This window comes from Dunckerocampus dactyliophorus, chromosome 3, assembly GCF_027744805.1.
Source record: "Dunckerocampus dactyliophorus isolate RoL2022-P2 chromosome 3, RoL_Ddac_1.1, whole genome shotgun sequence".
Classification (NCBI taxonomy): Eukaryota; Metazoa; Chordata; class Actinopteri; order Syngnathiformes; family Syngnathidae; genus Dunckerocampus; species Dunckerocampus dactyliophorus.
This window is the reverse complement of record NC_072821.1, coordinates 7,705,783-7,719,994: the sequence shown is the minus strand read 5'-3', so window position 1 is coordinate 7,719,994 and position 14,212 is coordinate 7,705,783. Positions and strand designations below refer to the sequence as shown.

At 41.1% G+C, this 14,212-nt stretch overlaps 1 protein-coding gene across 5 annotated transcripts in view; it reads left to right on the top strand.

Annotated features, from left to right (window-relative positions):
* LOC129178146 (MAM domain-containing glycosylphosphatidylinositol anchor protein 1) overlaps positions 1-14,212 on the top strand; it is a 214,328-nt gene that overhangs the window by 196,019 nt on the left and 4,097 nt on the right. For 3 of the 5 annotated variants that reach the window (XR_008569758.1, XM_054770068.1, XM_054770067.1), the window contains one exon: positions 9,173-9,290. Coding sequence is in view for 3 of the 5 variants with exons in the window: in XM_054770068.1 (XP_054626043.1) it covers positions 9,173-9,290 (118 nt within the window). In the remaining 2 variants the exon portion in view is untranslated. The remainder of the gene's footprint in view (positions 1-9,172; positions 9,291-14,212) is intronic. The other 2 variants (XR_008569757.1, XM_054770069.1) reach the window with 1 other exon arrangement.

The following is a 14,212-nucleotide window of genomic DNA, read 5'->3' as shown; positions in this document are numbered from 1 at the left end:
ATCACAAAACATCCCTGTTTTCAGTTTTTAGCCGCCTGTTAGCAAAATGGAAACCAAAACCTGAAGTCCTGGACGCTGTAGTTCTTTGCTAACTAATACAGTTACACCACAAGTCTCTGCTGTTCTCATTGATCACGGCTACAAAATAACCCACAATGAAGCCAAAGAAAGTTGCAAATGCCAGCACTTTGATGAAGAAAGTGAGAAACACCATTGAATCAAAAAAATAACTCACTGAAAAACACAAAGGTGGTGTTGGTGTGGGTCTCTGCTCGTCCCGCCTAGCCATGTTTGTCAACAATCAAGTATTCAATCAAGGTAACAGTGATGTTAAATGTTCATTTATCCCTTTCAGTTGTCATTAACATGCAGTTCGAATCATTTTCCTTGTGTAAAACTATAATTATTCTATATTACAGGTGATTTGTGTTAACATTTTTGTGTGTCCAAGAATGATTAATATATCTTATGGGAAAAATGAATTTGATTAGAGTACGGTTTGAGTCTGACCTTCTGGAAGAGATTAATGACGCTAACTGAGGTTCCACTCTATCTGAAATCAACTTCAAAAGGTCCTACTCAGGCATTTTAGCATAGACAAGTTTGCTTATCTGAAGTAATATTTACACTGAAATGTGAGATACATTACTTACTTGAGACTTGCAAAACACTGACTTTCTCCCACCTCTGGTTCCTACAATAGTAAACAGTAATAACATGCAGTTTTGCAATATTTATTGTTGTTTACAATGGTCACACACTTCCTTTTTACTTACATTTCTATGGCAGCATGTTGAGGCAGCAAACTACATGAAATAACTGAACTCTGCTGGTGGCTGAAATCCAGTTCAATATGCTTCCATTCTATGAAGATATTGCAAAGAAGGAGTGCGCAACAAATAGAATGTTAGATTTACTCAAATGAATGTCTACCTTCAGCAGGTCCCTTCACCCCAGATACTCCAAGTACATCGTTTTTAGCGACTCTAAAGGACACGACCAGGGAGTCAACATGGTTTTCACAGGCTTTTCATGGTCACAGTGACAACTACACTGACATTAACATATAAACTTGGAGAAGTTGCCCTTTTAAGTTTCAGCCTGTGTGTATGTCTCATTCGCTTGATCTTTTTGGGGAAGTCAGGTAAATGTTAAATGTCGGTAGTGTTGAGGTCAGCCACGGATGACACCTGTTAACCTATTCTCTTGGATTGATCACATGAGCTTCACCTGGGAAAATGCCAAGAAGTAAGAAACTATGACAAAGCATGTTTTCAGTGCCTAGTTGATTGTCGCTGTTCGTGGAGTTCGTGAAGAAACGACATAGTGGCTGCTGGGTTTGTGGAAGTTTACAGCTTGCGATTAATAGCATGATTGCAGATGACTACAGTGCATTCCACTAGACATCCTCCTTTTACTTTGAAACACACAACTGAGCAGGACAAAGACAATAGAGTCACAGGTGGAATTTGATTTTTTCAAGGAAAATTACTGTAATTTTTTTCTCTACTATTTTTATATGGGGAAAAATGTAGATGCTTTTATCTTTATGCTTTTCATTGCCCAGCAACAATATGCAGTCGTCTCGCACAATATTGCGGTTCAGATTCAAGAGAGAATAAGAAACATAGGAAGTCACATCATGTACACAAACTAGCATTGAAAGCAGTAAGACTCCAGTGTCACAATAGGCGTCATCACCTACCAAGATCGTGTCTTATTGATTTTCACGTTAACTTCTTTTTACACATGCGACAAGAATGTTAAAAAAAGCATGCACGAGGTGTATCACCTTCACTTTACTTCTTCTTTGTTATTAAAGTTGTGTCACTTTTTGCGTCCTAATATTATCAATGCTTACCTTGTTACTTACTTACTGTTTTTTACACTTGTATGTAACTTTTCCCTTTGCATATAAGGTTTAATGATGGTGATAGTTTATTTTTTTTATTATTTCGTATGGGATATGATGGTGATAGTTTATTGTCTTGTTATTTCGTATAGGATAGAATCCCAATTAATCTGCTCAGAACAATGTAAAAGTTGCTTACCGTTTTAGGCACTATATGGCAAATATTATTTTATATAGTAACTCTAAATTACAACTTTAAATAATCAAAAACTGGAGAAAATGTGTTCCTAAATCCAAACAAAGTGGGGTTTGACCAGTGTTGCGGAACAGACACACCATAGGTAGTAACTCCAATGTATTCCAGCAGGATTCAATAATCATTTGGTTATGTCATCAGCATTGCAAATGTCAGAACAATTTTCACGTTTCTCTGAATCCCACCTGAGTTGTTTTAAGCAAATGTTGTTTGTGTGTGTGCACAAATGACCTCACATCTATGTTTCTTTCATCTGTCCTTCATGTGGAGAACGTCTCGGTGGAGAACGCAAACTTTTTTGCGTCGTACTGACTGTGACTGCGTATGGCAAAAGGCCTTTGAGGTGCTTCCACTCGTCCCGGCGGCTCCCCTTGCTTTGTTGCAGCTGCCAACAAAAGTAAAAGATGTCTTTGAGTACAGCCTCCTTTCCTGTCCCTCGGAAAATACAAGAGCCCGGCCAATGGCTTGCATAAATAAGGGTTTTAGTGTAAACACAGCTTGAGCCAACAGCTGAGGATGAATTCAAATTTAAATTGTTTACTGCTTCCCAAAGAATACATTCACCGTGGACATGAACATCATGTAAATTCATTCCATTTTATGAGCTACTCTGTTCTTAATTTTGCATTTATTGCGCCTTCGGGGGTGGGGATGTAACCAAAACATTTTTTTTTTGTTTTTAGCTTGGCGTGCACATTTCAAAATTGCCTTGCATCGTCAGTCAGCAGATCTGCACCGATTGCTTGTTATTGTTCCAGCAAAGCGCCATCTGTCTTGCTCATGCCAGCGTGCCAATCAGCGTCGTGTCTGAAATTGACTTAGTTAGGATTGTTGGCCTTGATATCAGGTGTTGACTGAGGCCAAGTTATAAAGCAGGACATCTACATACACACACGGAATCAATGGAGATGTTCCTACTTGCTCCAAAGATTACCCAGAGGCCATCTGTGTTTCGTGCCAAGTTTGGTACCTGGGTAGTTTTTATTTATTTATTTGTTCCAAGTCACACTCTCCTTCACTTTCTACCAAGTTGGTGCTCTCCCTCGAGGCCATGTCCCCTCTTATATGCAGACTGCACATCAATGGCAACGTTAAAGGTTACAAGGCTCGACAAAGCGACACATTCGCAGCTCGGCTTGAAACTTTACTGCAGCCGCTTTGATCCTGAAGTCACACACACACGCACACACACACACACACACACACACACACAGCCACTGCCTTGGTGACACGGCGCTCCGACAAGAATTTAAAAGTGAGAATATTTTACACGTATGTCTTGAAAAAGAGACCCTGTCTACCACTCCAAAGAGAGCTAAGTTTTTTTCCTTTCTTTCTTTCACTGTGTAATTACTGGTGAATGTCAAGCTTATATATCAGGCACAATAAGGACAGCAGCAACCTTCTTTGACCCACAACCTCATTCTTACATCTATTTACAGTGCATCTTATTTTCTTATTTTCTACAGATATGTCCACTTTTTATGATTTTAAGCCCACTAGCTTTTTAAAATCTGCCACTCCGTTAAGTCAGTCGGCATGTACTACTCCTTTTTAGTCATTGAATGGCTTTTCAGTTACTGCTGATGCATCACTGCATGAAGGCCGGTTGTAATAATGACACACATTTACAAAGTATTGGGAAAGAATGGGAAAACACCTGCCCTTTTACACTTAATCCACTTCAAAAAGCCGGTTCAAATTGGTAGTACAGTCTTCCCTCCAATTTCACTGCTTCACTGTATCACAGTTTTTCAAAAAGCACAGTATGATAAATATATTAAATAAATCATGCTCTTCCGTGGTTGAATACGGTCTATTTTTAGTCACAAAATGTGCATATTTAAGCAAATGTTACATATTTTTGCCTAAATTAAGCATTTAAGCATAAACATGACTAAATGAACTAAAACACAAATATGTGGCATTCCAAAGATGCATTCAGAGCTCCTGAAGATATGAAGTATTCTACACTGGTCATTGGGTATCAGTAGTCTTACTATAAACGTTCAGTGAGACACACAAGCACCAGATTTGATCCCTGGAACAACATGCTTTTATTGCAGTTTTGAATTATTTCACAACAGGCACAATAATGTTTTCAATTGCTTATTTACTCTTATGTATACTATATTGGGTAACGTTAGTATTCGTAAACTTTGCCAAATCATTATCATTAGCTGACAACATGTTGTGTCGTTGGACCCTTGGTTGAGGAGAGGGGCGGAGCTGTCAACCGATCACCACCTGGTGCTGTGTTGGCTCAGATGGTGGGGGAGGATGCCGGTCAGACCTGGCAGGCCCAAACATAGTGTGAGGGTCTGCTAGGAACGTCTGGCGGAGTCTCCCGTCAGAAGGAGTTTCAACTCCCACCTCTGGGAGAGCTTCGACCATGTTCCGAGGGAGGCAGCGGACGTTGAGTTAGAGTGGGCCATGTTCCACGCTGCCATTGTCGGAGCTGTGGCCGTAAGGTGGTCAGTGCCTGTCGTGACAGTAATCCTAGAACCCGTTGGTGGACATCAGTGGTGAGGGATGCCGTCAAGATGAAAGAGGAGTTCTATTGGGCCTTTTTGTCCCATGGGAGTCCAGAGGCAGTTGACAGGCACCGGCAGGCATAGCAGTTTGAGGCTCTGGTCGTCGCTGAGGCAACAACTCTGACATGGGAGGAGTTAGGGGAAGCCATGGAGAACGACCAGACCTGCCCTTTGCCTCCGATTCTGTTCATTACTTTTATGGACAGAATTTCTAGGCGCAACCAGGGCGTTGAGGGGATCCAGTTTGGTTGCTGCAGGATAGCGTCTCTGCTTTTTGCAAATGATGTGGTCCTGCTGGCTTTATCGGGCCATGATTGGTGTGGATGGTGATGATTGGTGGAGTGTCATTTCCGGGGCAGGAATCAGATCCTGCCCCAAGTAGAGGAGTTTAAGTACCTCGGGGTCTTTTTCACGAGTGAGGGAAGGATGGAACGCGAGACTGAATGATGTGGCATCTGCAGTGATTCGGAATCTTCATCGGTCTATTGTGATGAAGAAAGAGTGCTCAAGTTACCGGTCGATCTACGTTCCTACCCTCGGGGTCATGAGCTATGGGGAGTAACCAAAGGGGACAAGATTGTGGGTACAACTGTCCAAAATAAGTTTTCTCTCTAGGGTGGCTGGGCTCTCCCTTCAGGATAAGGTGAGAAGCGCTGTCATCTGGCAGAAACTCAGAGCCAGATGAGGTGTTTCGGGCATCTGGTCAGGATGCCTCCTGGACGCTTCCCTGGGAATGTGTTCAGGGCATGTCCGACCTGTAGGGAGCCACGTTGGAGAGACTACTTCTCTCAACTGGCCTGGGAACACCTCGGGATGTGCCGGGAGGAGCTGGACGAAGTAGCTGGGGAGAGAGCAGTCTGGGTTTCCCTGCTTAGGCTGCTGCCCCCATGCGACCAGACATCGGATAAGTGGTATAAGATGGATGGATGGATAGCCAACAACAAACATAACTAATGCACGTGCGTGTGTTATGTGGGGTGTGGCATGTAGCCACAGAGCAGGGAATCTACAGTTTTTCCTCTTATTAACTTTTTTGGACAAAATCCTTCTAAATTCTTTTACTAATTAAAGTGACGAAAATGTATTTGTTATGCAGCTTATTCATGTTATTATGCAGGCTCAAGGAGCTTGTGCTTGTTTGTCAAGGTCATGTTGTTAATCTATGGATTTCCATCTCCCAATTATTATTGTATTGTCTCTAATTATGCAACAAGCTTAACTTTGACTTCTTCTTGCAAACATGCTTGCGAGTGCACTGATGCATGCAGACATGTTGTAATAATGATGCACATTTACAAAGCAAATAGGACCAGATGAAGGTCATTCATAAATAATGGTAAAACATTGTCCGTTACCTTTGTATTAGACCAGGGCTTTTTAAAGCGTGGCGCAGTGAGCCTCCCCTCGGAGAAATACGATGGGGGCCTTCCCTACTCCCTAAAAAAAGATTTTCTGGAGCATATCTATTTACTCTATCACTCTAGGAATTAAAAATCAACAATAATAATAATAATAATAATAATGGATTAGATTTTGTATAGTGCTTTTCAATGCACCCAAACCGCTTCACAATAAAGTGAACCCATTATTCACTCGCTCTTCAGTCACACGTTGGTGAACTGAACCTAGCTTAGCAGGTTTGACAAATATATATTTGTTTAAGCGCCTTGCCCATGAGTCCTCGGGTGCTTCTCAGAGGAGACCTGCCTCGCACTTTGAAAACCCTGTGTTAGCCTGCAGAGACACTTGCACCTCTAATGTTACCCTATCCTACTGTAACAATTTTGTAGCATTCCACACACAAATGCACATAGAAAATACAATACCATGTTTTTTGAGTCATGAGAAGCTTTGTTTCTTTTTAATACCTCAATTTTTTCCATTAACTTGTTTGCAAACTACAGTTTTAGACATAAGACCTTTTTCAAGTTCTGGGTGAAAATCAAAAGTGTATGCACTGCGCACAACTTTATTTTACACTCAGAGCAAGCGAATATTGTACAACATCGTGCGCCAAGCCCCGCCCAGCTCGCTTGCTCAGTGACATGGCAGACTTTCTGCTCCATTGCATACTACGCTCTGTCACATGCGTTTTCTGACTGAGTAGGCAGTCTTGTGTCTTTGGGTCAAACCCAGCTTCCTCCATCCCAGTCACTGCTCTCGTGACCTTGGGCAAGACACTTCACCCACCTTGCCTCCAGTGCCGCCCACACTGCTGTATAAACATGAATGAATGTTTGGCTGTGGTCGGAGAGGTGATGGTGTGAATTGGGCAGCGGTGGCTACAGATGTAGATTACCACCATGTGTGTGAAGTGTTGAATAATGGGTTTTCGGTGTAAATCACTACGGGTGTCTAGAAGGGTGCTCGCTATATAAAATCTTTCCATTTGTATTACTATTTTTGTTATTATTACAGTTAAACAGGCATTTATTGCCTAAGCAAGCAAAACCCTCCATTGTAAGCAGACACCAGTAGCAAAGGCTGCAATAACTTGTGGAGGGACACCGAAGACTAATACATTTGACTGTCGTTAATCAAGCCACTATTACAGCATGAACTACAATTACACCTCAAACAAGATAACTTTGTCATATTTTCTAATAGTAAACTTTGCCAATATCTGCTCCAGTCATACTATTATTGTTACTTTGCTACAACAAAGTAGTTTCCTTGTTTGTTTGCGCTCTCCCAGTATATTCCAGGCAGAATATGCTCAGCTTTTGATTAGCTGGGTGCGATGGGCTTTTGGAGCCTTGGCTTACCACAGTAATTAGACTGTCAGTCAAAACCAGATGGCTGCTGGCTGAAATGGGAAAGTCGTCGGAAAGTTTGTAAACAAGTCTCTTCTTTTTTGTTGTTTTATTTTATTTTGTTGTTGTTGAGGGATGCACAAAAGATGAATGCACTTTGGAAGTTGTCAGTCAGTTTTTTTGGTGCAATTCCCAGCTTCGGATTTATCAGGGTTGATACTTGGGCCAAATGATCCTCTAGTGTGAAGAGTTGACATGTTAGTTTTTCAAACCAATGCATGCATCACAAGTACAGAAATCCCTTGTTTATTGTAGGTAATTGCTTCCAGACCTAACCGTGATAAGTGAATATCCGCAAAGTAGGGTTCCTTATTTATAAATGGAATATTTCATAGAGCATAGAAAACCTGTTTACACCATTCAGTTTTTAACATTATTAGAGGCCTCTAAACGTGAACTAACACCTCAATTGTCACCTTTACACTTGTATTAGGGCCAGCGTGCGGCCGAGTGGTTAGCATGTTGGCCACACAGTCAGTAAATCTGGAAGATCGTGGTTCGAATCTCATTTGGGCATATCTGTGTGGAGTTTGCATGTTCTCCGCATGGGTTTTCTCCAGGTACTCTAAAAACATGCGTACACCAGTCCAGGGTGTACCCCGCACAAAGTCAGCTGAAATAGGTTCCAGTATACCCGCGACCCTAGTGAGGATAAGCGGCATAGAAAATTGATGGACACTCGTATTTATCAATATGGTGGATATAATAAGAATAAAAGCCATTAAAAGCCATTTAAGACATAAATAAGACCCACACTTGTATATGTTGCTATAAATGTGTTCCCTAGGGCAGCAGAGTGGTGGGGAGACCCCTCATCTTGCCATGGGTTACTGCAGCAACAGTAGCCCATGCTTTTATTAGGGATTATTGTGTCTGTTGTGAGATCATTCAAACCTGCAATAAAATCCCGTTGTTCCGGCCATCAAGTCTGCCGCTTGTGTGTCTTACCAAACATTATAGTACCATTACTGAAACCTAATGACTTGTGTAGAATACTACGTCAACATCTTTGAATGGGTCTTTTGAATGCCTTATATTTTATACTTTAGTTCAGCGATTTGGCCATTTTATGCTTGAAAATGCTTAATTTAGATGAAAATGTGTAACATTAGCTTAAATGTATGTTTTGACTAATAATAGGCCGCATTCAACCATGAAACAGCATGATTTATGAATTAATATATTAATTTATATATTTTTGAAAAAACATGATAGAGTTCAGCCGCAAAATTCGAACCGCAACTTGGTGAGGGACGACTGTATTCATATGCATAAGATGGGTGCTGTTTTGTGAAATTGTGATAGGATATTTCAGTATCAACTAATTTTAATGAAAACTTTATTCCAAGTCATTGTTTAAAAAAATAGAATATTGCCACTACTGTCATGAGCACATCAAATTTTTCATTGGTTTTTGTTGGCGTCTGATGCTGGTGTTCAATTCCAATTTCACTCCTGGAGTTGTCAGTGTGAGCTTGTTTGCATGTCTTGGGTGTTCTTTCACTGAATTATGTGGTATTTGTTTTGTGATCACAATATTGAATATGATTACAATGTTGGAATGGACCACAAATTGCTTCAATCTGTTACATTGTAAACATTTAAAAGCCCTGCCAGCACTTCAAACTTCAAAAATTGCATACATTGCATACGTTGGTTTTTACGCCGTGTTTTCTGAAACGCCAATAAAGAATTCACTGTCTCTTTTTTTCCGCAGATTGTTTTTGAAGGAATCCGAGGGCCGAGCTTTGAGGGCGACATCGCTATCGACGACGTGTCCTTCACCGTAGGCAAATGCAAGCAGGAGAACACTGTAGCCAGCGCAGGTAAGACAGGTAAGATAGATAGATTGGAGAATGGTTTTCAGGGCAGACGTGACCATAAGAATGTGGAAAATAACATCAGGAATTTTGTCTCTGATGAAGACATGTATGTGCCATAGTCAGCAAGTGCGTGGTCTACAAAACGTCATGTGTGCTGTACTTGCCATATTGGTTAAAATGAACTGGCTGAGGAGTTTGCTCAGCTATTACAACATTGGTTCTGTTGCTGTTGTGCTATGCAATAGTCATCTCTCGTTGATCGCGGTTAATTGGTTTTAGACTCGACCGCGATAAGTGAATTTCCGCCGAGCAGGATTCAATATTCGCTCTTTCACTGCCAACGACGTCTATTGACGTCTTTTGCTTTTTTTCGCGGGAGCTACAGATCAAAGTCTTAATCATCTTGTGTGTGAATTTCTGACTTGTAGGCAATGTATTTCTGTCTCAGTAGGGGGCAACAGGTCTCTTTTCCTCCTACCAGCAGCGACAGATTGTCTACAAAGAAGACGATTGTTGGTTGAGAGAGGAGAATGGCGAAACACATGCAGAAATCAAGCAAAGACAAAAAATACAGGCAGCTAACACTGTCACAGAGCCTGTCTGGCGGTGGATCTGACTTTTAGTAGTGACGCCATCGTGAAAGCTAGAGGTGACGTAGCTCACGTAGACACAAATGCAGTTGACAATGGCAGCCGAAGCAACAAGCTAGTGGTTCGCGTTGCTGAACCATGTGGCGCGACACCGGAAACTTTACTTTTAAAATATATGACAATACGGTGTTCCCTCGTTTAACGCGATGTTTAGGTTCCAAAAAATACCAGTGTTAAGTGAAATTTGTGTAGTAGAAGTTGATTTTTTTTCGTTCATTATTTATTTTTTAGTTTACAGGATATGTTTTTTTTGTTTACAGGATATGTTTTTTCGTTTATTATATGTGGGTTTTTTTTTCATTTACAGTGCATGCTTTTTCATTTACAGGATTTTTTTTTTATTATATATGTTTTTTTCATTGAAAATATATGTTTTTTCGTTTACAGGATATGTTCTTATATATGTTTTAAGGCTGTAAAACCCCTCACCACACATTTTATACACTTTTCTCAGACATGAGAAAATATATATGTTGCGAATCGAGGGCCTTAAAAGCACGGATCACGCCTTGGTCCGTGGGCCGAATCAGCGACGTAGTCTTTCCAAAATAAGCCTGTGTCATCCATATTAAAAACTTCAGGCTTATATCCCGCTTCCTCGATGACGGTTTTAAATTTGCTCATGTTTGCTTCTGCCACCATCCGCAGAAGCGGCCTCTCCATGGTCTTGCTGCGGACAGTTAAAGCCCTTTTTTCATCCTTGTTAAAATGTATTTCTGCTGTCGTCCTTATGTTATTTTCCTCCTTCTTTGTGGTACGAACCGAAGATGAATTTATTCCGTAATTATTCCATAATGGCGCCCTGCAACTGCGTTCAGTCAACATTGTGAGTTTTGTCAGCACTAAAGAGCCACACTGCTAGCGATTGAACAATTATGTTAATTAGGCAAGCTGAACGCATTCTGTACTGTTCTGTACATTCTGTACAGGACACATGGCATGGACAAAAAACGCCAGTGTAATAGCGAGTCCGCTTAAAGTAAACTGCGTTGTAGAGAGGGAACACTGTATATTGTATTCTACTAATTTAATTTTACTACGTTACCTTGCATTACCTCACAAGGCCAGACTCTTCTGTACTCTGTGTGTATGCTACCGGCACCACCTCCACCCACCGAGACTCACTCAATTCATGCTGTTGTTCTATGGAACAAACACACCAGGGTGCTGAAAGCAATGCATATAGCGAACCCTCTTCCTGCCTGTTTGAAGGCGAGAGACGAGGAAAACAGACACACATGCACATGGCAATGTATTGAGGCCAGCAGAATGATCGAGTTCGTTTTCATTGATTGTGTGACTAATTTATTGAGTATCGGCCCAGCCCTCGTGCCCACGAGACATTTTTTCCTGAACAAGAAATCTTGTCACATTTTAATCTCGTGAGATCTTGTGACATGAGATCTTGTGACGCCCCTACAAGTTATACATAGTTTTCACATTTTGGAAATAACAGCCTATATCTAATCACCGCCTGCTTCCTATTAACACTGTCTTCTACTTGTACGTGGTTCAAATAAATAAATGCCCCCGCTCTGATTACAGCATACAGTAGTCTAATGGACATTATTTGATTTTGAAGTAATGGTTGTAGGTCTTGAAAAAGATGCAAAACCTCCTTGACTTGTATAAAACTTATCCATATTAATATATGCATATACTTTATATACATTTTCATTTCATTTCATTCTAGAACTTTTCCCACCCACGCTGCATCTTCCTACCTGTTTTCCATCTACATCTTTACTTTATTATGAGTACATTTCTGCAGGGAAAGAAGTGGAGACAAACAGTTCATACTGATAAAAAAAAAAAAGAAAACTTAGTAGAAAAGATGCAGGCAGGCACAGGATTTTGCTCTCCATAAGTACGCTCCACTTCGAAGTACCTGTAGTTGGGTGCTCTGTTTTAAAGGTGAACGAGTGGAACAAAAATGATGGTGTGTTACAGAGGTTGAGTGCATGTTAGCGTGGAGACGGCATTAGCCGGAGGTGCGGGCTTGTGGGTAAAATCAGAGAAAAGGTCAGGGAAACAACCATGAGTGTGTGTCTGTGTGTGTGTGTGTGTGTGTGTGTGTGTGTGTACATGTGATAGAACAGACCCTGATCCACAAAGACAAAGAGTAAATAAGATTAAGTAGCAGTTCAACCGTATTAAGAGCTGCAAACACACACGCCGACATTCTGACACACATTTATGATCGTGCTCGCTGCTTCTAACGAAAAGCTTTTAACATTTGTTGCACTCGTAGGTCAAAGGCTACCCCTGCACCATCTAATGAGATACCATGCAAGTAGGATTGCCAGCTCCCTGAAAATAAATTTTTATTTGTGTGCAACTATTTTTATACTATGTGACTCAAATCTAAATTCAGTTTCACGTGAAACAAATTGTTCAATAATTAATTTGTTTGTGCAATATTAACTGAATAAATTATTTTATTCAAAAGTATTCAGCAACATTTTCTTGTTAAACTAACAGAATAATACTAAACTATCTTTCTTTCACAGACCTCTGTCCTGCCCAACTGGATACACTGTGTTTTTAATAATTAAACAACTTAGACACACAGCTAGTGTTTTGAGGACAAGACATTATTTTAATGATAACAAGACAGGCAAAGTCGTTAAATTACAATTTGTAAAAACTGAGCTTACATTACTACTACTGCTAAGTTAGCACATGTCCGGTGAACAAGATAGCCACTCGTAGCTTCCCCGTCGGACAAATACGAGCTCCGAACAAACCCTATAGCTTTTTTTTTTTTTTTTTTAAGAAAAAATGTCACTGTTAAAAAAAAAATACATTTGGAGGCAGAAGACCAGAAGCTAAGTGGCTAACTCTAGCTAGCTAGCTACTTGCTGCCAAGCTGAGGCAGAGTTACAGCCAAGACAAAGGGAATAAATAAACATGCTAGAAAAGCCTGGCATCTTATGGGCTCCACACACATAAGGGGCGACGTCGCCTCTAGTCCATTCATTTTCAATGGAACCTGCGTGACAGGGCAATTATCGCGAGTCACCGTCCAGCCAAGCGACACTCAAAATTTGTGCGTGTTAAATTAGTTCATGTGTCATCGTACACATACTGGCTTGTGATGCGATCCCAGAACCTTTCATCACGCACTACGTTTACATGCAGCCAATATTCGGGTTAAGGTCAATATTCCGGTTTCTGAAACATTCTAAATAACCCGTTGACATGCGTGACGTGAAAAAAAACCCTGCACGCAAAACGCACGGACGCACGGAAAACATCATGACGTAATTTCATTTCATTTCTGCTTCTTCTTCCTGTATCCAAAAACAACAACACAGGCACGGCAGATAATGAACGCCTTTGTTTGCACTTGCACTTGACGCTATTCTGTCTCATTTTCTTCGTTAATGGAAGGCCAGAGCGTGAAGAAATAGGAAATGGAGCCGGAGGTGTGCCATCCGTATCCGTGCTACATCCACCAGAGCCCCCAGGAAACTTTTGAAAGTGCGTTCATACAAACCCTGCTTCGCATAACTTCTTGCTCGCCTTCTGATAGATTTCACCACACTAACGAGGTGGCTTGTTTCCTCCTCGCTCCAAAAGTGTGGGGTTTTGCGTGTCGCCATGTTTACAAGTAGTTCCTGCCAAAGACACAAAAAACAGAATATGAGCAAATTCCATTTTTTCAAAAAGGTTATTGGTTTACATGGCAGTGCCAACCGGGTCATTGCTAACATTCCGGTTATAATAGGGTTATCTGACTGCATGTAAACGTACTCACTGTCGCCCAAAATAGGACCAATCAGTGGGAGTTTCATTGATCGACCAATGAACGGACAGGACGCTATTCAGTACTCTCTCGCAGGTAAAGATGGAGGAAAAAAATACTTGCCGTGTCAGATTTCGTGGAGTTATTTGACATTTCTGTAAAAGAATATAGAGATACATATAAACAGCAAAAAAGCAGCGGCATGGGAACCTATTGGCGCCAGAGTAAATGCTAAGTTTACATGAATTTACACGGACACTGATGTAAGTTTATCCTCGATACTAGCAACATCAGGTACGAGCAAGTGTACTCTTAGATCAATGCCTATTTTGCGACACCGGTGCGTGCTTGCATTCGCTCGTGTGAAACTTGGCACATATGTGCATGTACCGACACTGGCGGATGCTTTGAATAATGGATGAAGGTGTAAACAGGAAGAGGAAAGACGTGCGCAAGGGTGTCCTGCAGGTTGTGTGCAGGCAGGAACACTCCGTGCAGGCAGATGGATAATTATCAGGCAGGCGGGCGGCTGAACG